Below are 27,924 nucleotides of genomic sequence, written 5' to 3' on the forward strand. Positions count from 1 at the left end.
GCGCGGCAGGGCCTCCCGGCGACGGCTGGGTGGCGCTGGGCCGGGCCGCCGGGGAGCTTCGGGCGGGTACAGCTGAGGCGGGAGAGGTCGCCCGCCTTCCCCTCCCCCGCCCTTCCGTGCTCCGCCACTATCCCGAACTGCTCCGCGGCACCGCCTTGCGGTGCCAGCGCCGCGCGGCCCCCGTCCCTTCATTTAAATGAGCCACGGCGGGCGGCCGCGCGGGGCGCGGAGGGAGTTGTAGTCCCTCGCGCCACTCCCACCGCGCGCTCCGGCGCCGGCGGGACTCGCTGTCCCGGCGTGCCTCGGGGCGGGGGCCGCCGGGGCGAGGCGGGACGGGGAGCGCGAGCGCGAGAGGCTGAGGGGCTCGCGCCGCGCACGGTGCTGCCGCCGCCATAGTGGGAGCCGTGGAGTGAGTGCGGGCGGGGAGGGGGGTTGGGGAGCCACGACCGGGGACCGGCCACCGGCCTCTGGCCTTCCCTCAGCCTGGCCGCCGACCGGCACATGGTGCCGCCCCACCCCGCGCTTGCCAGCCTCGGCCCCATGGTCCGGCCGCAGCCCCGTCGCGGGCCGGGCTGGAGTCGGCGGCCGCAGCCGCCCTGACCTTTTCCGTCTTTGAGGCGCCGGTAGCGCGGTCCCGGAGGGGCGGCGGCCGGGGCCCGGTGCCCGCGCTTACCGGCTGAGGGAGCCGAGGCGGCGGCTCTGTTCGGGGCTGAGGGGGCCGGGCGCGGCCCCGCGGGCGGCCGGTGGTGCGGGGGGAAAGCCCCGGCCCAGCTCCTCCGGGAGGAGCGGGGGGTCTCAGCCCTGCGGGAGCAGCTCCGGGCGGCCAGAGCGTGGCGGCTGCGCCTCCGCCCCGCCGGAGCGCCGGCCCTGGCCGGGAGAGCGGCGGTCTGAGGCACCGGGAGCTCTCCCCGGTGCCCGCCTGTGCTTCCACCTCGGTGTGCGATAGCCTGTTGTCGCGGGGGGGAGGGGGGAAGGTAGGGGGCTGAGCTCTCAGAGCTGATTTATGTAGCCGGAATCTGCACTGGAGTGCACTTAGGGTGTTCTTGATGCTCTTACTGTATTACTGCCTTGCCAGGAGGTTATGCGAGGACTGAAGTGGTGGAATGGCTTTGTCACATAGGTTCATGCTTCCTTGGAGGAGAGCTACCAAAAGTGCATGTGCTCGGGGATCTGCTGCACCTGGGTGGGTTTTCCTCTGAGTTGCCAGTTTCCGGTGTGATTCTACAAGAGATTTTTTTTTTCTTCTGCCTCTTTAGGTGTTGTCCCCCTTTTAGCTTAAAAAAACAATCAAAGCCTGCTATAATTTACGGCAGCAAGGAGCATATGTTGCATTTTGTTGATATGGGACAACTTTCTGAAGACATTAAGTCCCCAGGATGCTGTTCTTGCAATTCCTATTTAACTTTCCTGTCAAAGGCATGCTGTGATAATACTTAAATTGGTTGTTCTCATTTGAAGTCCAACGCTTTCAGTGTAAATGTGTCTTTTAGAGCTGGATTTATGGCATACACAGTGTTGCAGTTGAACTGGAACAAAGCTCAGGTAAATGCTTGCGTAGGAACTGGTTGCAGGACGGTTACTTGAAAGTTAAATCTGGTTCCTTAATCAGCCACCTTCTTAAGTTGATACTCTTGATTTCTCTTTTTCTGGTGTTCAAGGAATACTTTCTGTTTGATGACTTCAATTTTTCTTTTAGCAGCCGCAAAAACAACCATTTCGCAGATCTCCACATAGAAGCACTTACCGTATATAGTTACCCTTACCAGTGAAACACATAATTTAATTTAAAGTGCAATGATATTTTAGCTCAGTTTTGGACTATTTAGCTGTGTTCTCCTTGGGGTCCTAATTATTATTTCAAGTTTTTCTCAAAAAGATTGCAAGTTATTTGGTAGATGAGTTGAAATAGGTTTGCTTTAACATCCATGTTTGTTCAGTTCTTTAGAACAGTGGAAAGTGGGACCAACTTTCTGCAGTTCTCTGCTGGGATTTCTTTTGTCTTTGTCCTTCATAATGGGGTTGTCTAGTTAGTGATGATATAGAGTATGTTTTGTGTAAGGATTATTATATATTCTAATAGCTGGTAACATTGTAAGTAATGATTAGTTTCAGTTATTCTAAAATACTTAGATGTTGTGGCTTCGCAAACAGTTTAGATATTCATATTTGTGGCGTACCTACCATGTTCCTTGAAGCAGGACTGTTGTTAGTTGCAAGGAGGGGAAAGGGAGCAAAGCAGGAGAGCAAATGTGTGAGTTTGGAAGTCTAAGACAGGTAGACACTGTCAGAAAACTTCTGGTGCCTTTTTTCTCCCAGTTTTTTCTTTGAAATTTGAAGCTCAATCGAAGACCTGATACCAGTCATATGGAGGTGAGGTACAAGCAGCCTTGCATACACATGTGAAAAGCTTACAGATCATAAAGCATATTGGAGATAATTTTCTATGTTTGGAATGATGCCAGTCAATAATAGAGGAAATCGGGGGCTAAACCTAAAATTATGGGGCAGTATAATGTGAAATAGCAATGTTATCTTGGTCCTCTTGCATTTGGCACTGCACAAGGGTGATTACTTTGTGCTATCTTCATAGAATTGTAGAATGATTAGGGTTGGGAGGGACTTTAAAGATCATCTAGTTCATCTAATTCAGGGCTGTTATTTACACAACTGGCTGCTTTGATGAACATACAGTACTGATTGTTGTCAAATGTCCAAAACTTCAGTTGTGAACCACAAGAATACTTTAAAGGGTCAGATTGCAGTTGTTGATAGAAGTTCTATTTAGAATAAAAATTACCACTGAATGTTATTTTCCTACTGAGTTCATGAACAAACCTGGTTGAGTTTGATTGATTTGATAGAGAAGAACATATAAGTAAAATCTGGTGGTTTTGCTTCTGTAACTTAAAAATCAGCTCCTATTTTTTTCTTAACTGGAAACAGTTGTCATGATAGAGACAGATAGGTAGAACTATCTTATATTCTGCTGTTTCTTGGGGATTTAATGTTACGTTGCAATGCCTGTAAGGTGAGGAGAAACACAGTGCAGCAGTTCTCCCCTCCAATTCTGCCATGCCTCCTCTGTTGCTTTAAAACTGAGCAGTCTTGGGTTCATCCTGGGGAAAAGAAATAGAAACTTGAATTCAGTTTTTGGCTTGCATAAAGAATACTGTGGGGAAAAAATGGCAGATGTGTAGCATTGTTAAAAACAAAACATTGTGTTTTCCTTTCAGTTATGTGTAATAGATGTCTCTATATTTGAAAATCACCTTGACTGATGCTTTGTGACCCTACTTGGGTTGTCAGGTCGCAGACAAGCCAAGCATCAAGCTGTAGACACAGCAAAAGCTTTTCCAGAGTCCTCCCCGTGTATTTTGTTTACTAGTGGCCTTGTACGTGCTGACATCTGTAACCAAAAAACCCATCTACTTCAGGTTGGCATAATTCCTGCATTAATTTCTTTTAATGAAGTTGAAGTACAGGAATAAAAAGACTGAGAAGGGAGAAGTCAATTTATTTTGCATATTTTTTGAATGAAACGAGACTGCACCTTGTCACTCTTCCTCTCTTTCCCTTTCCATCCTTCCGCTGTTAACATACCTAGACATAAGTACTTTTAAATCTGAAAGCATATTTAGAATAATGTAATTTCTTCCACAGTGCAACCCATAGCAATTACTTGGTGAAGGTCTCTGTTGGAATCAGTAATTTCTGATGGTCCTGGAGCACTAATTTTCAGATTGTTAACCTCCACGGATCAGTCACCTGCTGTGGAGATGATAGCGAAGGTACCTAGGAGAAGCACTTGTTTTTTTCAGTCTCTGAATGCCTGAATTTGCCTCTCAATGGGAAATTTCAGAGGTTTTCAAATGGAGAAAGATTGATCACTGAATTGGCATTTATCAGAAAGAAGCACAGTGTGTTGAAGGTAAATGACTGGTGGTACATGATGTCCCTGAGTAAATTCCAGTATTCCGTCATCCCTGTGTTAATGTACCTGCCACCTTGCCTGGGCTTGCTTAGCGTGGGGAAGAGAAGGCATGAGCAGGGCTTAGGCATAACCTCCAATACTTGTTAGGCCATTATCAGGAGAATGGAGCCAGGCTTTTCAGAGGAGAACTGGCTGGAGGGATAGGAGTCAAGGGCATAAACTGGAACAGGAGAGAGATGGGAGAGCTGGCCTCTGCATGAGGACAGTCAAGCATTGGAACAGATTGGCGAAGAGGTTATGTAGTCTCCATCACCAAGAGGTTTTTGGGATCAAGGTGTGGATAAAGGCATGGGCAAGCTTGCCTGATCTCTTAGATGACTCTGCTTTGAGCTGGAGAAGGTCCCTTACAACCTGAATTATTCTGTGATAATTTGCATGGTTTCTTCTGTTGAGAATGTATGCCTTTGCTAAAAGAAGATGACCTGTTATCAGGTGATTCTGGGTGTAGTTGAACAGATGATCTGGTTGAGAGCAGATTAAGTGGTCCTGTGATGCTGGTCCCATTGTGTTCCTAGAAGTGTGCGTAGGAGATGCTCCTATCTCAGTTTTAGTGGCAATAGAAAAGAGAGTGAAGGAAAAATAGTCTAAAACATGGTTGCTGCTTTACTTTTTCGTTTTTTATTGCAGTCTAAAGTCTGCTCACTATTTTTAATCTGAGTGATCAAAAATACGTGGTAGAAATTTGATGAATAACAGGAACTGAAACAACTTGAGAGCCCTTTCATTGTCCCTATTTACTCTCATTAATCAGTAGTGAAGGGTGCACCAAATGATGGTCTAAATCGTGTTTGCTATGGATTCACATGTACCCCTGGACCAGCAGCACCGATTTAAGGGGAGCATTGGTGCTGACTTTCAAACCTTCCAGAAAAAAGCTTGAATTCAATCTTAAGAGAGTTTAACTTGGGTGCAGTGGTGTATAGGGCCAGCTTGGATATCCAGGGAGCGTGGTTTATTTATGCTCTGATTACTTAGGGAATAAGCATAGTCATAACTGCATAGTAAATGTTTTAGGTTTTTATTCCCTCCACTAGCATGTTAGAATGTATTGGTCTGAGGTTTTTTCCTCTTTAAATCCAGTTTCTTTCTTGGTATTCTGCAGATCAGCGAGTCTTTACTGAGCTTACTTGCCCATGCTGGTTGGTTGTTGATTCTTTGAATCCAGCTTGCTTTTTAAATGTGGCCATCCCTGGGAGACCACCTTCGTTTCCTCTAGCACTTTACATTTTACTTTACTATTGCTCATACTAGTTTTTGTTGACTTCTTCTTTAGAAATGCAGGTCTGCCATGTTTGAATTCAAAAAGACTCAATTTTTTTAATTGATAGCAGTCAGCTTGCATGTGCCCAGGTCTGATAATGCAGCAAATATAATTGCTGTTTGAAACAATTGTTTGGTCTTTTTCCATATTGCAGAGATGTGCTGATAGCCCACGTGCTCCAGATGTCACTGATGCTTACGTGTTCCAGGAAAAGCCATCTGTCTGTTGGCAGCCAACTCTTTATACTTTGTCAGGTGAAAAAGTGAAATCTTTTCCTTAGGTTACACCTCCGAGTAGCTTTGGTGATGCCGCTTGAGCAGAAGGATGGACTTTGTGCTGCAGTGTGCTGGCAGAGAATCATCTCCAGGTTGTTCTGTGGTTCCTTGTTTGTGAAGGAGGCAAAGGGAAGAGGTTTCATCCAGACCTTTTTGCAGAAATGGGTCTTACAAAGGACTGTGTTTCCCTTTAGAAATTATGAGCAGTCTTTGTGTGTTTGTGCTGATCTCTCATGGCCAGAATTATGACAGAGAAGGAAGAGGGATGAGTGTAGATAAGAACTTGTAATATGGGTCTAGCCATGGGAAAGATTCTGTGGTTTTAGATTCTGTGGATGGAAAACCTGCTGCTTGAGGCCAGTGTAACCCTGGTCTAATTCAAGGTCATCCATGGCCCATGTGAAGGCTTCATTCTCTTCTAGTCTTCAGCTGTTTCATACCTTGATACATCTTCCTCGCTGGTGCTGCTGCTCTCATGTGTCATTGCTACCCATGCTATTGTTGCCATCTGCCACATGCCAAAGCAGTTGAGGGGGGAGCTTATTTCAGGCAGTTGTCTCCCTCCTGGACCAGCATGGCTGGTGGCACAGGACAACCTGGAGGAACGTATGGGGAAGTGGGGAGAGGGGCTTTGCTTGTGTAGTGTCTCCTTGGACAATGGCAAGGTTGAGGAGCAACAGAAGCACTGGGCAGTGTAGACTGTGCGGGCAGGGCTGCCGGGATTGTGGGGCTGTGGAATCCAGTTGATGTTGGGAGTCTGTGACTGCGTGTAGGAAGCCTGTTGTGCTGGGAAACTGGGAAGTTCTGCATGGTTTAGGGCATGAATTACCTTTCCTTTTACGTGGGATGCTGGACACGAGAGCTTTGCTGTGCGTGCAGGGATGTGTGTACCCCAAGGCATTGTGCAGCAGTGGCAGTGCCAGGCCAGGGGATGGGAATGGGATGAAGATACTGGGGATACCATGTTACCTTGTAAGGTGAGGTTTGTAGGAAGTGTGGTGAGAGATGTGTGGAGGGCTGGAGTTTTATCCTTGAGGATGTGTCAGAGTGTGGCCTGGCAAAGGTATTGGAAAATGTGATTTAGACGTCATTGTGGAACAGTCCCCTGTGGAGCAGTGATCCCAGTTCTGCAGTGTCACCATGTACCTATTGAAGAGATTGCTGCTGGCAGCTGCAGCTTTTGTGCACTGGATTAGGTTTCAGCTCAAGCACTGTCTGCTGGGTGGTATTTGAGGTGGGGAATAAATGCTCTAATATGAGCAGATTCTGGGAAATTGGGTGAGTAATGTGAATTAAAGTGTTATACTCTGTGATGTTAGCTCAGCTTTGCTGCTGTGCTTCTGCGTAGGAGCTGTTAATCAAGTGGACCGTGATGTTCTGAAGTGGATGTGATGAGGTAGCTTTGAAGTGACAAAGGCAAGAAAATTAATTAGCTTAAGGAAACTGTCTCATTTTCTGTAAGGAATTAAGATAGAATATTCAATAATACACAGCGGTAACTTCCAGCAGGTGCCTTTAGAAGTACAAATGTGGCACATTTTAGATGCTTTGTAGCTTTTTGAAGCTTCTTTTATCTACTTTAATATTAACTGGATATTCTTACCTCTGTAGCCAAACTTTGAGTGAACCACAGATATATTTGGCTGGATGGCTCTAAGGCACATCAGTGCTGTCCTCATGTTTGACAACATTACAACATCTGCATTCTTCCTAGCTTTGGAATAGATGTTAAAAGCCTTTTATGTTACACTTATCTCGTTAAACAGCCTAATAAATGTATCAATATGACCTTATATGGATAGTGTCTTATCGAAGGGGACTGGGCTTGATGACATGCAAGAGCATTTCTGTCTTGTTCTTTCTTTAGGTACATCACTAAGCTTCTTGAATCTGTGATGGCAGGCAGAAAACATGAGAGCATGGAGGAAAAGGTGGCAAATCAGAAAAGGAAAATAAAAAACCCTTCAGAGAGTGAGAGTGTTCAGCAAAACCATATATGAGTGGCACAGGAAAGAGAGCAAGGTTGTAACAAGAGAAAAAAAAATTAATCAAGGAACAGCTTTTTTGTGTGTGTGGTTCTTCCTTCTGCAAAATCAACACTGTAACTGGTCAAGTTTATGCTAATTATTTTTATTTAATGATATTCTACCTTCCAAAACACAAATATATTTTTTTAGGAGATAGCAACCTAGCATGCTAACTTTTAGTTTTAGAAACCATAATACTACTCTCTGTATTTAAAATATTAATTCCTTCATTTCTTGCAGCCTCAAAGGCTTTCTCACAGTTTCAGGATTGAACAGAAGGCATCTAGTGCTTGAGTGGGGCTGTTGTGCCTTGAGGAGTTGAAAGCCTCAGAGTCTAAATGAGGCGCAGTGCTAGCATACAGCTTGATCTTGGCTTGATATGATGGTACAGTGAGCTGCTAAGGGAGAATACACATTGTGTATGTGCAATTTAATGTAGGAATAGCTAATTTGCTTTAGCTTCAGGAGAATAAGCTGTGGATTTTTAGTTGTTCACTACTTCATCTCAACATCAGATGTGTGGCAGTTTAACATCGATAACTGCAACTATATTTGCACTTGAATATTTAGGAAGGGTATACGATAGTGGTATGAGTTCTTGGGCTGAAGTTGAAGCTATGACCATCCATAAAAACTGAATAGAAGTGATTTTCACTTGGACTGCTTGTTGGTTCCACCACAGTCATCCCAAGCTACACACCCCTAGATACCTGCAGGTCTGGAATGGAAACAGCAGGCTTCGAAACTACGAACAAGTACTTCTGGTTTTCCAAACAAAACATGAGTCTTCCCTGACAGCAGGGTGGGCATCTCCCGTAGAGTTTCCAGAGAGTTAGTGTGATGATTTTAGGGTGGTTTTCCTTCACTTTAAAATGCTGTAATACAGGCTGAAGTGATTTGATTTCTACATCTGCTCAAGGTTAGGCTAGTATGTGACAACTGTGGGTGTGCAATCAATCCAACTTTTTCTTTTGTAAAGAAGTAGGTTTAAGTTGTTTGGTGGATGTGTTTTGTTTTTAAAATCCGTTATACTTGGATGGCTTTTTAATTTGTGATCTGTTTTCCCAGAGGAGTGACCACACTGGGTAAAACTCCTTCAGACCAAGTCATGTCTTGCAAGTACTAGTGGAGCACTTGTGGCAGTGACTGATGTCAGATTGTAGATCTCCTTGGAGCAGTTAAAATATTAGTTATGTGGCAACAAGCCTTTGAATTTCTAGTCTGTGTTAGTGTGCAGGGCTACTGAGGTTGATGTTGATTATCAGGTGGCTGATAGTCACAGAATCCCAGAGTGGTTTGTGTTGAAAGGGACTTTAAAGCTCATCCAGTTCCAACCCCCTGCTACAGGCAGGGACACCTTCCACTAGACCAAGTTGCTCCAAGCCCCATCCAACCCATTTTAAAATTGAATAGGTATGTTTAGCTCATCTTTGACCTCATCCTTGAACAAAGTTGAGTTTCTAAAGTGCACTTGAGAGCTAGCATGCAGCCAGCATTAGTTGGAGGTCAAAACTCACAGCATGATTTTGGGGTGCACTGTCTCACCAAAGCTCATCTTGCTGAACCTCTCCTCTTTCACAGGCTACAGAGCATTCCATTCTTAGCAGGGACAGCCACCTTGCCAGCTCTCTATGCTATCACATTTCTCTGCTTCACAGATGCCAGCCATTTTCTCCCACAAGTAGTTCTGGGTATCTAAGCTCTACCAGTTCTTGGTTTGTATCTTATTTTGGTAGTTGAATATGCCACCCTGAAAACTTGCATGCTACCTCCTGTTACACCATTGGTCTAATAAAAGATGTTTGCTCTTCTGTAAGTCTGGCCAAATTTCTGTAACCTTAAAACTTCAGGCCTAGGATTTGAATCCATTTCAGTTCCCATTTGTATGAGTAAAGCTCAAAACAGCCAGAGGCCTAAAACATGAAAAGAGCTTTCTTGTCTGATTCATAGAAAGCTAGGCCTGGTGATACTTGATATAGAGAACTTGGTAATATGGTGTTTTGCTGCTTTTAAGAATTTGTCAAATCTTAGGTATGTAAGTAATTGACATCTAAAAGAAGCCAAAATAGCTGTCTTGCCTTGCATCCTAAAACAGAATGTCACCCCTTTGCACACTCACAGTGCAACACAGACCTGTAGCTCAAGGGTTCCTGGTCAGGGATTGCAAAGAGGGTCTAGTGGCTGGCAGATCTTGATGTTTAGCAACTCTAATATAGTTTGTTTGAAGTAAACTCGGATCTTGAAATGTAATGTCATGGGTTTTTAGTGCAGTGGTGTTGTGTTTTGAATTCTAGCACATTTCTCCAGTCTTTCAGAGAGAGAACAGGATAAAGAAAAGAAAATTGCTGTCTTGAAAAGCTCACTGGCATGGTAAAGCAATCATTTATACTGATTCTGCATGATCAATTCTAGACTGGGTCTGCCTGGACTGTTGCACATGCTGTATGTCTAATCCCTCTAAAATAGAGGGACTCATGTTTGGAAGTTTGGGATGCCCTCAGCTTCTATTACCTTCCCTGGGATCTGCAGGTTCTCACTGCTGTGAAATATCATGGTTTGTATCTTGAAATTGCTGCAGGCTCATAGACAAATGCCAAGTGTACGTCACCTTTAGTGACAGGATAGAAGAGGGAAGTAAGTGTGTTAAGCAAAGAGCTAGTGAATTAACTCTTATCATGTACCATTGAGAGGACACTCTTCCTTAGAGTGGCCTGGGGATGGTGAAATATTGAGGAGCTGAACAGATAAATCAGTTGGTGTGAGGCACTTGCAAACAGTCCATATTAACATGTTGTTTACAGTAAATGAGATCAAGTTGAAATAGCAAGTGCTTGCCAGCTTCTTCAGCTGGTATAATTGTTGAAATATGTGAATATAAGGTGGTAATAATTGATCAGTTTTGTTTTCACTCTCCACTTTGTATGTGAGTTGTGACTTCACACTGAAATAACTCTAGAAATCTCCAAATAATAAGGAATTTAACCAATTGGTATCCAAGTTTTTTATTTACAAAAGTCTGGAGTACAGAAGTGAAGTTTGTCCTACTTTTTCCAAAGAAAAATTCTGGCCACCTGAGAGGACCTGTGTTTATTGCTGCCTAACATTCAAGCCAAGTGTTATGATTATTTCTGTGACCTTTCTGATGATGGTTTGTTTTGGTTTTTTTACAGTCTCGCGCTTTAGGTGAGGATTCAGAATGGGAGACAAGCCTATCTGGGAGCAGATTGGGTCCAGCTTCGTACAACATTACTACCAGCTTTTTGATGCAGATAGGACTCAGTTAGGAGCAATATATGTAAGTATCTACACAACGGGGACTGGGGCACTCCCCCATTATCTGTCTAGGTTTCCCTTCATAGACCCTTTGAGAGCAAACAAATTTTATAACATGTGGGAACGAAGCAGAGAGGTCTTGGATTTTTTCGCATTCCTGTATCTACCTGAAGTTTCAGTTTTCTGCTCTAGTGGTGTAATCCAAGTCAATGGAGCTTTTGTCACCAATTCCAGGTAGGGATGTGGGCCAGTCATTTTTGCTGTGAATTGCTTGAGTTATGAATTGGAGTACCAAGTCAAAGACTTGTTCTGCAGTTACCCCCTGCAGCTGTTTGGGAGGAAAATACCGCAGCTACTACTTTTCTCTGGTTTGGGTGTGTGGCTATCTATAATGAAATACTTCATTATTTTTTATGCCATTTTTTAATCTGTAAGGGTTTGGGATAGAGGAGGAGTTGCTTTGTATTTTTGGAGCAGTTGCTCCCAGATTCTTGATACAGCAAGTGGCTGTGGAGTTAACCTGTAGCAGAGTCAGGTGGACACTAATGAGGTACAATGTGAAGCTGAGTGTGTTTCAGGAACAGCAGATTTCCTCACCAGCTTAGTTTTTTCCTCTACTGCTCTTTGCAACAGCAGGAGGGTCCTGCACTGCTGTGTGCTCACCAGCTGATTGCTGAAGTGAATTCAGTAAGGCAGGTTCTGGGTCTCCTCTGCTTTTGTGGCTTTCTGTGCTTGAATGCAGTAATGCTTGAGAGGATGGCCTTCATTCCTTGGCCTGGCTTCTCAAGTTATCAGCATCAGAGGTTGATGTCATGTAAGATGCAAGTGGCGTGAGCCAGGTGATTTGCTATGTGACCTCAGGTTACACAATCTAAGTCTATCTTCTCCTAAAGGAGCATGTCCAAATTCAAAAGCTTGACGCTGTATTCAGGGGCTCTTTATACTGCTTTGGGTTGCATCTGTGACCCTGAAGTGCTTCATGCTGTTGCCCCTGGTTCCCTTTGTTCTTTTGGCTCTTGCTGCACTGTATAGTTCCTCCGGAAGATTTGTGAAGGACCAGAAGATTTTTCAAAGTGGTAGTGATGTTGTGCAGGTTCAGCACAGTGTGGCTGGAAGAAGTGGCTTTTTCACATCACAGAAGTGGTGTGGATCAAAAACAAGCTCTGCAAAGTCTACCAGAGGGCACACAAGTGGAGTTCTTAGGAATCTGCCTTTTTCTGCTGAGGCATTCAGAGCTTCAGTGAGAGTTGAAAACCAGAAGGGAAAGAGTTGGGAATTGTGTTCCTGCAGGTATTTAAACTCAAGAAGGTGGAAGGAATTCCCGTGTGTGGGCCATCAGGTGTAGGGTGAGGGTGCTGTTTGGAGATGGCAGCAGGTAGACTTTGAGCTCAGTGGAAACCAATTCAAATGTCTATTTGCCACACTTTAGGACTTGGTTTGGGAAGGCAGAGCTATGTTAGCAATTGGATATTGTGGCTCTGGTTTGAACAGAAGATCCTAAGCTGAGCAGAAAGCTTCTTGTCTGTTCCTGTTGCACCTGACACAGCGTGCTCAGAACACTCTCCCTCATATTCTGGAAGTGCCTGTAGGCTGAACCACCTCAGTCACTTCGTGCCACGGAGGGCAGTCTGTTAGAAAACCTTTAGAGGCACATTCTGTGTTTCTGAGTGTGAGTAGGATATGCAAATCAGTACCTGAGAGGAAAAAAATTGGTTGTGCAACTCATTTTGTCAGATTTCTTCATGTATTTTTGTCTTTCTACATGCTTAACTTTGTGTCCAGAGGTTTATTATTATTTTTTTGTATCCTTTAGATTTGTATCTGAGAGCTAACTTTGATCCAAACGCAGGAACTTTCTTTTCTGGTAGAATCATGATAATGAAATTTAGTCTATTTAATTTCTAGTTGATTGTTCCAAACTTTTTCAGTTGTTCTTTGTAGCTTCTTTCCATCTCACTTGGAGGTAGTTTTCAAATAGCTGGATCCTAAGGATCTGTGCCAAGTAAACCAAGTCCCTCACCAGGATTGTTTAAGGGTTACTTAAGCAGGCTGATGATTTTTTTCTTTCCCCCCCCAGATTGATGCATCATGCCTTACATGGGAAGGACAGCAATTCCAGGGCAAAGCAGCTATTGTTGAAAAACTCTCTGTAAGTCTGTAATCCTTCCTGAATGCTTTGGGAAACAGTTCTGAAGACTCTAAGTGAATGGCTTCTGAAAATTTGAGTTAGACTTCAGCAGTTTAAAAATATCAAACGTAGGACTTGTGCTTCCAACTTCTGGTCTTCAAAAAGTGTTGCTTGTTATTAATTCTGTGTAGTGGGGTGTTCCACTGGGAGCTCTACTGGTGGAATGTTAGCTGGTTCCCTTAGTTTGCAAGATTGTTTTGTGACTGTAATTACATTTGACATTGTTAACTTACTTTTAAAGAAAGTATAGTTCATAAACTGACCTTGTGATCTAGGGGGATAAAAGGTTTTTTTTTTCTCTTTTAAAGCATGCCAAAGAATAGCAATAGCAAACGTATTTGGATCTGCCTGTGACAGGCTAAACATGTTATTGCAAGGAACCGTGTGCTTTCTGGTACATAAACTGCAAATAATTTCTACAGTAGAGAACCTGACTTCTTAATGCACCATTTCTCAGCTGTTCACATACGAGCAGTTATTGTTCAGGATTTTGAAACCATTGTTTCCTCTTCAGCAAGTGACAGGGGAGCATTCTTTACTGCACAGAGACTGAAATTCTGTGTTCATTTAGTTAAACTTGGAGAAGTTTTATCTTTTTGAGTAAATCTATGTTTCTGTTATAAAACTAGGTGTACTCACAAGGTGTCATGAGACTCAAAAGTTTCTTTCTCTTGCAAGATGTGGAGGGCATGCTTTAGGTTGTCAGATGTTCTGCTCAGAGCATGGTATATCAGGCAGATACACCATTTTTACTGCAGATTGAGAAGAAAAATCTTTAACTCTTATACTTCTCTTGTTGCACAGCTAATGCTCCTGTGTTTTGGAATCCCTGCTTTCTCGGATACTTCTCTTGTTGCACAGCTAATGCTCCTGTGTTTTGGAATCCCTGCTTTCCTACAGGACATCTTGAACTGTGAAGGCTGAGATTTGCCCTTCAGTTTGTGTATTAGGTGCCTGCATTGCCTTTGAGAAGGTCATCGCTGGTGCACCTGTACCTTGCTACAGAGTGGGAATTAATACTTGTTCCTTCTGTCTCAATTGGTGCTGGACTTTGGAGCTGTTTCTAATAGAGTGCCTGTCCTAATCAGGGGCAGCCTGATTTTTATTGAGCATTTGAGGTAATTATCCTGTAGTTCTGTGAGCCTCCTGGACTGAGGAAGAGGCTGGGAGAGGTAGCTTTGTTGCCAAGAGTGAGTTTCAGTTACTCAGCTTTATTCTTGCAGAATTTCTCTTACCTGACTTCAATGAGGATTCACTGGTTTTGGTAGTGAAAGCCCAGACAAGTTTTAGTGTCAGAGGACACAAAAGCCTTAGTTGTTGTGTAGCTTCTCACATGTTAGTCACTTTTTTTGTGCTCTTCATATCAAGAATGCTTCTCTCCAGTACAGATGAATGTCCATAAGCAACCATCCTTTTGAGGTAGCCTGTGTCTGTTGTAAAAATCAGTGATCTCTGCTATCAGGTGACCCTACTTTTTCCAGTGGGATTTTCCCCACTGCATCACCTGAGTGGCTCACTTGGCTGGCCAACCCTTGGGGTCCTTTTCTCTGAAGGGGACAATCAGGTACTTGAAACAGGCACTGTCTTAATTAATCAGCCTTGGTTTTGGTTCTTTGTCACCATTTTGTAGCACTCTTGACTCTAAAGTTGGAAAGTTTTCTCTCCCCAGTCTCACCTCTCATTGGCATCTTGTCACCCTGAAAGCTGAGTTCTGGGTACAATCACATTAATTCCCCTTCATCCCTCTGCCTTTTCAAGAAACTCTTCTTGCAGGACTTGTTCAACAAGAAGCTGTTGTGCTGAGGTGGGACCAGGCTTCACAGTAGCCTTTTCTAAAAGGAAGGGTGTGCAATGCTCCAGCCTGTGTTTGTACAGGCTATGTGGGCATATTGCACGTTCAAGTTTGGCATGGTGACCCTGGAAAATACTCTGCAGGTGGTTCAGGAAGGACTGCTCTGGATTTTTTTTGTTCCTAAATGTCTATTCCATATTACAAACCAGTTGGCTCACTTTGCAGTTCATAGTAGGTTGGGATTGTTCTCCCAGCCAAGAGGAAACACTGCAATCTTTATTAGTGAGAGTTCTTGAGTAATGTCCCTCTGATTAGAGGGCTGCTCCCTACGCTTTCTTTGCTTCCCCAGGTCCTGATACTTCTACAGTTTCTGTGTTCTCTCTTATCTAAGGATTTAGCTCACTGGTATTCTTCCTAGTGCTTTGAGCTTGTACAGCCAAAACTGTACTTCACGTTCTTGACACTGGGACTCAGGTCTCCCATTCTTGTACCCTAGGCCTTCTAGTAAGTCTTTCAGGCTCCTTCCGCTATAATGAAATGCAGAACTTGTCAAAGAATGTGTTTGGGTCTGCTTCAGCCTGTTAACAAACCAGGGAAATGAAGCAAAGGTGTTAAAGTCCACTCTGAGGTTTAAATGGCCACATGCTGCTGTCCTCTGCAGTGCATGGACTCTGGGTTTCATGGCCTTTCAGAGCTCTGTTGTGCTGAACTGCCATCTCTAAAGCATCTCTAGCATTAACACAGCTTTTGATAGAACAGTGCCAAAATGTCATTTGTATGATAGGAGTCTGAGATCCCCTAAATATTTGATATTCATAGCTTGGAGTCGTCCATGGATGGAACATGGTTGTGGTTTTGATTGAGAGAGGAACTGCGCCCCAGTGTTTGGTGTTTTGCAGCATGTGTTCCTTGCATGCTTAACTCTGGACGCACTTGCACTGGCTATGTGAGCATTAAGGGAAGAAAAAAGGGGAGAAGTGGATATGTGGATTTCCAGTCTTGGAAACTGGTTCTGGGTCAGCCATGTTTCCTTTCTGTTCATAGCCACTAGAACAAAAAAGCAAACTGGAAGTTGTCTGGTGAACCCCAGTACGGGATCGTACAATCTTTGAACACTGTTCAAAACATGGTTTGAACACATTTGTGCCTTCATCATGTGGACTTTCAGCTTAGAGTTGATCTGAAGCTCTTCAGGCAGTGTAATCAGACCAGGAAAAGGTGCTGTTTACTGTATAGGTTGACGTTATTTCATGTGCTTGAAAAGCACAACTGTTATGATCAACCCAGCCTGAGTAGTGCTGAGTTGCAACAGTACTGCCAAAATAGTCAAATGCTTCATAATATTGGATTTGCTTGATCTTTGTTTTGTCATCATGCAATGACTGCACACTTCCTTATTTTGCTTTCTTTTCATTGCAGAGCCTCCCTTTCCAAAAAATACAACACAGCATCACAGCACAAGACCATCAGCCTACACCTGACAGCTGTATACTCAGTATGGTAGTGGGACAGCTTAAGGTAAACTCCTTCCATGACAGGTTAACAAATGTTTGTCATAGGTTTTATTTTTAGAATTCTAAATCATCTGATCTCTGAAAACATTAAAATGCTCTCTTGGGTGGGGAAAGAATACCAGTAAGCTTGTATTGGGGCATCATTCTCCTGCTCTTCCAGACTGTCAAGAAACTGCCCATCCCTTCAGATAACTAGCATTAGGGAAACCACCTGTAATTTGACAGCCCTATGTTCCTGCCAAGCAAAGTGCCATGGTTTTTACTGTGCAGACAAATATCAGGAGCTCTGGAAACATCAGTATTTCCCTTACTCTGATGCAGTAAGGTTTCAGTGTCTTCTGTTTAAAAGCATCATTACAGTGTTCTTGGTTAATACAAGCACATCTCGGTTAATGTGCTCTTTGATGTAACATGTGCATTGAGCTGTGGCTTGGCAGACACTTTGTTAGCTGTCAACCCTTCGGTAAGACCATGCTTTTTTTATTTGCTACCACAGTAGACAAGAACATGGTCCTGCTGTTAATGCAGTGCAGTCCCTCTGTGGTCAAAACTGGTTCAGCAATGGGAGTGTGGCCTCTGAGATCAAACACTTTTTGTTTAAACAGCTGCTTCTTTGAAGAAATCAGATTATTTTTCAGGCTGTAGTTTGATTAAACATTGCTGTTTAAGTTATTGTTGTTCAGTTACACAGCTGAACTGTGTAAACTGACCCAGTCCTGTTCTTTTGAAGACATGTTGCATCTTATACCAGGGTCACAGATTTGTAAATAGATAGGACTACTTATGAAAGAAATTGTCCTGGAATCTGCAAAATATATCCTTTATGTAAAGTCAGCTGAAGGCAGAACTTGCTTGCAGTGGGCAGTGATTATTTACAAAGTGTGAAATTACATAGCAATAGTTAAAATACCAGAGGTAGTTTTGTCAGGGTTTGGTCCAGCCATGCAGTCAAGTCAGGACCCTAAAGCCATCCAGTCTTTAGAGTTACCTGAACCCAGTTTCTTTTAAAGTAGCTGTTTAGGCTTCCTTTTCCTGTTAACTCTGAATGGCACCTCCAGTATCAGAACATTCAAACTTGCACTGACTGAACTGTTAGCTAAGCAAACATAGGACTGAAAGTCTGAATTCCTTTTAATTGTTTTGGGCTGGGCAGTTGAGAAGAGTAGTTCCCAGTGTATTGCATCCACTTCTAAGCCTAACATAGATAACTTTGGCTCTCACCACAGCTGCTCTTGCTTCCTAGCTGGCAGTTGGATTCCAGCTTTCTTGTTGCTCAATCCCACCTGCACACACTATTGAGGAGACAGCCACACATGGCCATGGAGCAGTAAATTGCAGGACAGGCATGAAGTCAGATGTGCTGAGCTCATCTGGTATGGTCTTGGATGTGCACAAAACTCAGTGCTGAGCCCAAGACTTTTTGACTCAGTGTCTTGGGCCGTTCACATCTGCACAGTCATGTTTTTAAGGTTGTTGCAAAATCATCAAGCAGATCACTGCTTGCAACAGTGATTGTGTTGAATCCTGTGGCAAGACACCAAGTTCTGAAAGATTCTGTAAAGTTTTTGGGTTTTCTCATCCTTTAGTATGGTCATTAGGGTTGTAGATGCAATCTGGCAGCTTTCCATAAATACCATGGCTTGGAGTAGTGCTGTTTTTATTCCCTGAATAACTTCAGCTTCTTGAAATTATCCAGAATAATTCAGGCATCACGTGTTAGTGCATCTGTGTATTTGGAAAGAACATAGTGGATTAAAGTATTCCTATTGTCATGATCAAATCTAATTTGTTTGTGAATTTTTAGTAGGAGAGGCAACATTTTTCCACTCTTTTATGTGTCTCCAGTTTGAGCTTTAGAAAGCACATTTCCAGCCTCACCGGTGCCCAGTACAGGGAGACAATCACTGCCCTGGCCCTGCTGCCACACTGGTGCTGATACAGGCCAAGATGCTGTTGGCCTTCTTGGCTACCTGGGCACAAACTGCTGATATACAGCTTTGTCAACCAGCACTGCCAGGTCCTTTTCCATGAGCAGCTTTCCAGCTATTCTCCCCCAAGCCTGAAGCGTTGCATGGGGTTGTTGTGACTCAAATTCAGGACCTGGCACTTTGCCTTGTTGAACCTCATCCCACTGGCCACAGCCCATCAATCCAGCCTGTCCAGACCCCTCTGCAGAGCCTCCAGCAGATCAACACTCCCAGCCAACTTGTTGTCTGCAAACTTACTGAGGGTGCACTCAATCCTCTCATCCAGATCTTCAGTGAAGATGTTAAACAACACCAGCCCTAACACCAAGCCCTGAGGGACACCACCAGTGACCAGTTGCCAACTAGATGTGGCACCATTCACCACCACTCTTTGGCCTCAGCCATCCGTCTGGTTTCCAACCCAGCAAAGAATCCATCTATCCAGGCCATGAGCAGCCAATTTCTCCAGGAGAATGCTGTGGGAGACAGTGTCAAATGCTTTACTAAAGTCCAAAGAGACAATGTCCACGGCCTTTCCCTCATCGACCAGGCGGGTCACCTTATTGTAGGAGATAAGGTTGGTCAAGCAGGACCTGCCCTTCATGTACCCTGGTGCTGAACCCAGTGCTCACTGGGCCTGGTCGCTCTGTTTTCCTACACTTGCTTTTGATCTCACTTAGAATCATCTGCTTCATGACTTTCCCCAGCAGTGAGGTCAGACTGACAGGCCTGTAGTTCCCTGGGCCTTCCTTCCAGCCCTTTTTGTAGAGAGGTGTCACGTTGGCCAACCTCCAGTCCTCTGGGACCTGCCCAGTAGACGAGGACTGCTGATAAATGATGGAGAGTGGCTGAACAAGCTCCTCTGCCAGTGCCTTCAGCACTCTTGGGTGTAACCCATCTGGCCCCATATATGTGTGTATGTGTAAGTGGAGCAGGAGGTCACTAACCATTTCCTACTGGATTATGGGGACTTCAGTCAGCTCCCCCATCTCTGCCATCCAGCTCAGGGAACTGAATACCCTGAGGATGGCTGGTGTGACTATTAAAGGCTGAATCATAGAATCATAGAATAGTTAGGGTTGGAAAGGACCTTAAGATCATCTAGTTCCAACCACCCTGCCACGGGCAGGGACACATCGCACTAAACCACGTTGCCCAAGGCTCTGTCCAACCTGGCCTTGAACACTGCCAGGGATGGAGCATTCACAACTTGGGCAACTGAGGCAAAAGCAGCATTAAATACCTCAGCCTTTTCCTCATCCTCAGTCGCTAGGTTTCCCCTAGTGTGCAGGAGAGGATGGAGGTTCTCCTTGGTCCTCCTTTTATTGCTAATATATTTGAAAAAGTACTTTTTATTATCTTTCATGGCAGTGGCCAGATTTAGTTCCAGCTGTGGCTTTAGCTTTCTAACTTTCTCTCTACATAACCTAACAACATCCTTGCACTTTTCATGAGGTAACTGTCCCTTTTTCCACAGGTGATAAATTGTCTTTTTTTTTTCCCGCGTTCTAGCACTATGTCCCTGTTCAGCCAGGCTGGTCTCTTCCCCTCTGGTTTGATTTTTGGCACATAGGGACCACCTGCTTCTGCGCCTTAAAGATTCCATTCTTGAAGAGTGTACAGCCTTCCTGGACTCTTTTGTCCTTCAGTAATGTTTCCCAAGGAATTCTGCCAACCAGTGTCCTAAACAGGCCGTACTCATCCCTCTGGAAGTCTAAGGTGGAGGCTTTGCTGACCTTCTTCTTGACTTCTCCAAGGATCGAAAATTCAGTCATTTTGCGATCACTTTGCTCAAGACATGTTCATGACATGAACATGAACCTCGTTATCACATGTAGAGAATACTTGTGTGACTACATGCGTGTTGACAGCCATTTTAATGCATCGCAGTGCTGTTCTAGATGCAATACTGTAACTGGGAACAACTGGGTTCAGCTAGTGCGTTGTAACAAGTGGTTCTTCTGTAGCTCCAGTTGAACAGGGTGCACTTCAACACACAAACATGGAGCTGCATACTTTTGTTTAAAAGTTGCTTTCTTAATGGTGTGGTAGTTCAGCTTGCATCCATAGGTCTCAGGGAAGACTGAAGAGAAATTTGCACAAGGGAGGGCACTTCCAAGACCAGCAGTAGCAGAAGGGAAAAGCCATGTTTACTGTTCAGTTATCCTTTCCATGGCCCTGTGAGCCAAATTCTTCAAAGCCCAGTACAATCAATGTATGTGCTTTTGAATCCTCTGCTGTTTTCCAAAACTTGCATCATTTTATGTAATGAAGGAACATGCATAATACTTTTAATGGAGTAATCTGAGAAAATAATAATGCTACAATACCTGTGACATGCCCTTTCTAAGAAGTCATTCTTGGCATGATATTTAAATGGATTTTCTGAGGCCTTAGTTGCTTGAGTTGCTAGTCCCAAAAATTCAGCTGAACTTCATTCTTAAGTCAGCTGGGCACATCTTGCATTTCTTTCTTAAACCATTATATTTTGATCTTGTTTGATTTTAGGGGGAGGGGGAAAAAACCAGACCAAATCAGAAGAACTTTCTGCTCTCCCTGCATATATTGTGAGGTGAACTGCTATCAAATTGTCACAAAGCCTCAGCTTTCTTCTTAACTGCACAAGAAGAGTTCTGAAGAAATCACAGGGCCAAGGATTACAACTGTCAGACCCTATTTCCTTTGCCAGAATACTATGCCTTAAGTAAACCTGCAGGTTTGAGTTGTTTTAAGCCTTTGGCCTTCCCTGCTAGAGGGGGATTTAACTGAGGTCAATTGAAATCATTACTGCTGTGTGGCCAGGTCATGATGTGTATCTGCTCCAGCCCAGCATGCTAATACCAGTATGAACTGTAAATTAAAACAAAGCAACATATTTTGCAGCAGAATAATCATGTGCACTGAGGGAACTGGGCACAACAGCTTCTTGGAAATGATGTTGGAGAATAATAGAGCATCTAAGTGGGGTGCATGTTACTAGCAAGGATCTTACTCTAATTCTCTTATCGTGTTTTATTGCTGTTCTTCGTCTAGGTGCATGTTTGCTTGCTTCAACTAGGAAGAATAAGCATCAGTTTAAGCCTGTAGGAGTGAGTTTTATTTGGTGTGACTCTACTTTGCCAGTGTTCATCCAGAATGTTACCCAGTGTGCTTCACCTTGTAACATATTTCTCCTGTTGTGCTCAGGCAGATGATGACCAGGTTCTAGGCTTTCACCAATCCTTTTTGTTGAAAAGTTTTCAAGGTGCCTGGGTGTGCACCAACGAAGTCTTCAGGCTAGCCCTCCACAACGTCTAACCCTCTGCCTTACCGCTCTTCCATGCAGTCCTCGCTGTCCTGGTTGAGTAAGGAGTGCTCTCGCTCTTCTGTTCCTTGAGGTCGTCTGAGAAGCATGGTTGTGGCTTGTGCCTTCTCAGAGCAACCTGGCAGACCTGTGGCTCTCCCACAGAGTGTGAATTTTGAAGTGATTGTTGCAGAATTAATTGTGAATAACTAATTGTTATGCGGTGTTTCCTAGCCTTAAAAGGGAAAGGCATTTTGCAATTAAAATTACTGGATGGTTTTGTAATGCATGCTGAATGCTTAAAGCACTGCTTAAAGCCTATTAAATGAGGCTTAACGTCTGAAAGAACCTGCTATCTTAAGTAATTAACCTTTCCTTTGAGATAAGGATAGTTGCAGCCCTGCAGTTCGATCAGCAGATGCTGTGGGGTGCTAGTGGAAGAATAAAACTGACCAGAAAAGAGGAGAGCTGTGCAGCTAAACTTGGATTGCAAAGCAGTGTTGCATCTAATACTCTGACATGACCCACGGCTCCCTGAGCTGAGGACTTTCTACAGTTTGAGCCTCCAGGTCCGAAGGGATGTAGAAAAACTGGAAGTAGTCAAAAAGCTGCCAAGATTGTCAGTGTTCCATACACGGCTTGTGGAGCTGGGAGAGGAGGGGCTAAGGGCAATCTGCCCTGTAGGTTGAAAGTAATTGAATACTTAACCTGAAAGCAAACTGTTCTTGGTGGTGCCAAACAGTGTAACAAAGGATGGTGGTTGCAAATCAAAACTTGGGAAGTTCAGATTGGGCACTAGGGAAGATTATTGCTGGAAGGCTAAAACCCCGGTGCCTGTACACCTTGTGAAATGTCTGTGCTTGGAGGCTTGGAAGACGCTACTAGCCAAAGCTGTGCCTGATCTAGTGGGAGGTGTCCGTACCCATGGCAGGGGTGCTGGAATAGACGACGTTTAAAGGTCCCTTCCAACCCAAACCATACTGTGGTTCTGGACGCACTGCTGCTGGTAGTCTATACTCATGCTGAGCATGAGTCTGGCCTGGAAACCAGAGGATCCTTCCAATCTGCTTCTGCTTTTGTTTTAATTGAAAGATGTCATGAAAGAATTAGAACTGCATGAAGGAAAGCTATGTGGGAAAAATAAAACCCCTGTGTTTCAAGCCTCACATCTGGAATGCAAGTTTTGAGTTGGACACAGCTGATTTTGGAGGGGAAACTAAGGGTAAAGAATTTCAGTGATGTTATCTGAGCTGTGGTAAAGATCCAAACTAAAATGGTATAGGATTAGTCTATGCCTTCTAGAGCATCTCAAGTCACTCAGCTGTGGGTCTTTGCTATATGTTAATAGGACATATTCAGAATTTTGGGAACAGACTATAAATAATTTACTTTGCCTTAAATATAGTCTAGGATTTTCCTTGTTTTTAGAATATACTGCTCCTCAATGCTGTGAAGATATAACATGAAAGGAATGAAGGAAGCAATAATGTGTCTGCATTGAGGGAATTTGCTGTCTGAACAACAGCAAGTATTTGAGGAAGAATTCCCTTTTAATCCTTTTTTTTTCATGTGTCCAGTCCTGAATTGTGCAGGAGAGGAGAAAATTCTCCTCGAGCCAAAGGTCTGGGAGCTGCAGTGCAGCTGAGTTTAGCAGAAATGATGGAAACCTATGCTAAAACTACTTTGGTGGTGGTATCTTTTTTCCAGAGGTATAGTTTTAAATTGTACTCATGTCAGTAATGATGTGCTCAAATTTGGTATGAAAACTACTTATAAAACTTGTAATAGATGCCTCAGTGACCTGAGAAGACCATAGGACAAATGAGAGTATACTAAATGCTTATTAGTAGCTGTGATTAGAAGCAATTCAAGCTGAAATGATTCTGCCTGGCTGGTTTAAACTAAGCCATTAGAAAAGAGCTGACATGAATATGAATCCATTCCAACTTGGTCATGGCTACAAAGAAGACACTCTCTTTTTATGAGGAGTCACATGTTAAAACAGGACCTTGTTCTTTCTTTTTCATTAGCTTGAGAGCTAAAACTGTGGAAATTGCCCAGAGAAGCTGTGGCTGCCTCATCCCTGGCAGTGTTCAAGGCTGGGTTGGACAAGGCTTGGAACAACCTGCTCTAGTGGAAGGTGTCCCTGCCCATTGCAGGGGGATGGAACTGGATGAGCTTTAAGGTCCCTTCCAACCCAAACCAGGCTGTGATTCTAAAAGATGAAGGGTAATGTGTACAAGTTACTCCTGGGGAGATTCCAACTGGACACAAGAGGAAAACTTTTTCACACTGAGAACAACCAGCCAGAGGAATAAGCTCCCCAGGGAAGTGGTGGACTCCCCAATGCTGGCATTGTTGATTTGGCTGGGCAGGTTGCTGGGCCCATCTAGTCTAGATCATGCTTTGCCTAGGAAGGTTGCACCTGATGATCCTTGAGGTCCCTTCCTACGTGGTACTCTGTGATTTTTGTGATTAGTCAAAAGGGATAGCATTAGTGAGATGGTTTACAAAGTCATGTCATAGAATTGTAGAATGGTTTGAGTTGGGAAGGACATTAAGATCATGCAATTCCAACCTCCTGCCACAGGCAGGGATGCCTCACTGTAGACCATGTCACCCAAGGCTCTGTCCAACTTGGCCGTGAGCACTGCCAGGGATGGGGCAGCCACAGCTTCTCTGGGCAACCTGTTCCACTGCCTCACCATCCTCACAGTAAAGAACTTCTTCCTTATATCTAACCTGAACTTCCCTGTTTAAATTTAAACCCATCACCCCTTGTCCTATCGCTACAGTCCCTGATGAAGAGTCCTCTCTGGCGACCTTGTAGGCTCCTTTCAGATACTGGAAGGCTGCTATGAGGTCTCCACACAGCTTCCCTTCTCCAGTCTGAACAGCCCCAACTTTCTTAGCCTGTGATAGTACGGGCTGTGCTCCTGCCACTGATCCTCCTCGTGGCCTCCTTTGGACTTGCTCCAGCAGCTCCATGTCCTTCTTATGTTGAGGACACCAGAACTGTACACAATACTCCAAGTAAGGTCTCAGGAGAGCAGAGTAGAGGGGCAGCATCACTCAGCCTGCTGGTCACACTGCTGGGCATACAGCCCAGCACAGGGGGGGTTTCTGTGCTCAAGCGCACGCTGAAGCCAGCTCATGTTCAGTTTCTCATCAGCCAGCAACCCCAAGTCCTTCTCAGGCTGCTCTGAATCACTTCTCTGCCCAACCTGTAGCCGTGCCTGGGATTGCCCTGACCCAGGTGTGGGACCTTGCACTTCGCTTTGTTGAACTTCATGAGGTTGGCATTGGCCACCTCTCCAGCGTGTCGAGGTCCTTCTGGATGCCATCCCATCCCTATCCCTCCAGCATGTCAACTGCACTGCACAGCTTGGTGTCACCAGCAAACTTGCTGAGGGTGCTCGATCCCAATGTCCATGTCACCCACAAAGATGTTGACACCACTCGTCACCAGTCTCCAGTTGGACATTGAGCCGTTGACAGCAACACTCTGCATGCGACCATATCTCAAACTTTAATGTACGGCTCTGATGCTACTCAGCTTTCTTAAAGATTCCTTCATGGCCAGAAACCTACCAACTATCAAGCAGCAGTGAGGCCATACTGTAAAGCTAGAAGAGGCATAAATACACAGGTTTTGGTTCACAGGCCACCTCTTCAGTATGGATAAGCAAGCATCTGTTCTGAGCAGCTGTAACAGTGATAATACTTCCCCTGAAATAACTGGCATAATTGCTGCCACGTGCTAATGAGCAAGATGGATGGTGGGTTTAATTCAGCATAATTGCTTGTGTTCACACTATGGTGATTGTTAGGGAGCCTCTGCCTAATGCAAAGGAAGGTGTATATCGATGTGACAAAAAGCTATCCAGTTCATCAGCCTGTTGAAGAGTGACTTTGTTGACACATGTCTTGCTTGAGGACTTTTCTTTCATTTATCTACTGAACACTTCACTTGCTCATACTTCTGGCCTTGTTGCCTTCTTAAATTCTGGCTGTAGTTTCCTTATTCACTTTGTTCTTTATGGTTTTATAGCAATTTATCTTGCCTGTTCACCTCACCCTCATCACAGTTTTGCAAGCCAGAGAGTCAGACTCAATTGACTTTCTTTGGTAGGAAGCTGCCCTGTAGCTGGATCATCTTTCTTGTCCTTCTCTGGCCTTTCTTTATTGTATAATTTTTTTTTTTTTTTAAGAAATTCATGCAGGATTTGGTACGTAGGTTTTCTCTGTGCACTTATGCAGTTGCTTACTTATGGGTTTTGTTCTCTGTTCCTTTCTAATAACTGCTAACCCTGTGCTTGCCCTGATTGCTTTTGAGCTCCCAGCTGGTTTAAAAAATAAATAAAACCTGTCCATCCTGATTTCAGCATCACTTTCCTGAGAGGTCATAGCTAAACTGGTTATCCTCTGTGGATTAGCATATACTTACTGAAACTGCACTTCATCTACATCACTTTACTTCCTAGGCAGTTGTCACTGTAAAATCCTGGCAGTGGTTTTAGAGCTGAATGCTGCTTTTACATGCATTTGATCCTGCCAGTGCTCTGGCAGACCTGCTGGTTTGTGTGTAACTGATGGCCTTAGCAAGTTGTTCCTCAAAGCTGACTTGTTTCCCAGTCACTTTATCACTTATGTGAGTATTACTTTTTAAACTAAAGATATTTTTGTTTATTCTGTAGTCTGCTTTGCTCTTCCACCTTTCCATGTGCTGTTCTTGGTGGAGAGCAGCAGAGCATTGTGAGTAACTATTCAGCTCTCTGACAGACTGTTTCATGTGCTACTCTGGCTGCTGCTTTTCAATGCCGTGTTTTTTAGTGCATTTCCCCCTTTTTCTGAAGCTGAATGGCCATGTGCTGAAAGAATAGAGCTTAAAATCCTCCCAAAATGCTGAATAGAATTGTGAATATGAATGACCACACTGCGGTCACTATCAGAAGATTGTTTTGCAGCTTGGTCCCATGCTATTCAGGTCAAGTCCTGTTGTGTGATTTCCAGCTCATTTGGGAATCATTTCTGTTGTTATGACACTTCAGTTCCTGCATGATGCCTCTGAGGAGACTGGTAAGCATTAGGTAGGAGAATTACTCTCCCTTTAATACTATGTTCTACCTTTGTAGTAAATAGCAAACATACCACAGGCCCTATGCTAGTGAATGGAGGTGGATTGTCAAAGGCAGGAGTTGAGGATCTGCTGCAAAGACTCCCTGGGCTTGGAACACCTTGTTGCAGCTATAGCAGATACTTCGCTCCCTTTGAGCTGTTCCTGATGGCAGATGTGGGAAGTACAGTGTTGCTGGCCAGCTGAACCTGCTCTGGGAACACTTTCAAAAGCCGCAATCAGTGCCTAGGTCATTGAGGCAATGTTGACGTCGACTTCCACAGAAACTCCCTTCTGTCACCGAAGCACAGCAGCTAAAATCTGATTTTGAAGCACCCTGATTTATGCCTGGTTCCCAGGCGAGGCCCAAAGCAGATGCGTGATTCAGCCCTGAGGCAGGCATGCTCTTATCAGTGTGGTGAAGCTGCAGGAATGACATGGCCTCGGCTCTTCCAGAAAACCCCAACTTCAGATCATTGCAGGACTTCTGCGTCCTTAGGCCCTCAGTGTTTGTCGTCAAGGTGCCCTGGAGCAGAACCTCTGGTCGTATTAGTGTCTCTCTCAGTACTCTGCATCTTACAGCATGTGACATCACTGTGAATGTCAGCTTTTCAGTTGTGTTATCATGAGTTTTGGAATACGTTTTGCAATAAAAGAGCTTTTTGAACTTTTTTTCCCTCTCTCTCTGCAGGCTGATGAAGATCCTATCATGGGATTCCACCAGATATTTCTATTAAAGAACATCAACGATGCCTGGGTTTGCACCAATGACATGTTCAGGCTAGCACTGCACAACTTTGGTTGAGCTGGCAACTCGAGGCACCTCAGCTTTATTTTTTGTTGGTTGTTTTTTTTTTCCTTCTCTCCTCTTACTGGTATTATTCACACCCACAGAACATTCCAAATATCATACACAAACCTGCAGCACTGCAGAGTGTGAGCAAAGCAAGAGCTGTGACCTGCCCTTCTGCTGAGTTTACATTGTCATAGATGAGTTTCTTGTGCATGATGTTTGGAAGTTAGACTTAGCTGCATTTGACAAGAGAAATTTGTGTTGTACCAGCATGCCTCGGAAAGAAGTAATAATGCAAAAGGTTGTTGTTTATGTACTGACAAGATGCTCTATAACCCAAAGAAATGAAAGAACAGCAGCCTGTACAGCCCAGATACTGATTTGTTCAGATGTTTCAATGCTACATCACACAATAAAACCTTGAGATTTTCTTAACAGTTTAAA

The 27,924-nt window shown here is 44.1% G+C and overlaps 1 protein-coding gene across 4 annotated transcripts; it reads left to right on the forward strand.

The window, feature by feature from the left end:
• The first annotated feature begins 252 nt into the window (after positions 1 to 252).
• Positions 253 to 27,924, forward strand: NUTF2 (nuclear transport factor 2). Of its 4 annotated transcripts, none has more exons than XM_030471427.1 (5): positions 253 to 409; positions 10,725 to 10,849; positions 12,905 to 12,976; positions 16,227 to 16,325; positions 27,379 to 27,924. In XM_030471427.1, exons 2-5 carry the CDS (start codon positions 10,751 to 10,753, stop codon positions 27,490 to 27,492), a joined length of 384 nt encoding a protein of 127 aa, XP_030327287.1. In that variant the 5' UTR covers positions 253 to 409; positions 10,725 to 10,750; the 3' UTR covers positions 27,493 to 27,924. The 4 variants fall into 4 exon arrangements, with proteins under 4 accessions (XP_030327287.1, XP_030327290.1, XP_030327288.1 ...); XM_030471430.1 differs by lacking the exon at positions 253 to 409 and adding an exon at positions 412 to 1,183; XM_030471428.1 differs by lacking the exon at positions 253 to 409 and adding an exon at positions 8,968 to 9,924.

The sequence above is a fragment of the Strigops habroptila genome, chromosome Z (genome assembly GCF_004027225.2).
Source record: "Strigops habroptila isolate Jane chromosome Z, bStrHab1.2.pri, whole genome shotgun sequence".
In the NCBI taxonomy this organism is placed as follows: domain Eukaryota; kingdom Metazoa; phylum Chordata; class Aves; order Psittaciformes; family Psittacidae; genus Strigops; species Strigops habroptila.

Coding starts and splice junctions, on each gene's coding strand:
- NUTF2 (XM_030471427.1), top strand. CDS start 10,751: ATGGGAGACAAGCCTATCTGGGAGCAGATTGGGTCCAGCTTCGTACAA. Junction 12,977..16,226: donor CTATTGTTGAAAAACTCTCT/GTAAGTCTGTAA, acceptor TTTTCATTGCAG/AGCCTCCCTTTCCAAAAAAT. Junction 16,326..27,378: donor TGGTAGTGGGACAGCTTAAG/GTAAACTCCTTC, acceptor CTCTCTCTGCAG/GCTGATGAAGATCCTATCAT.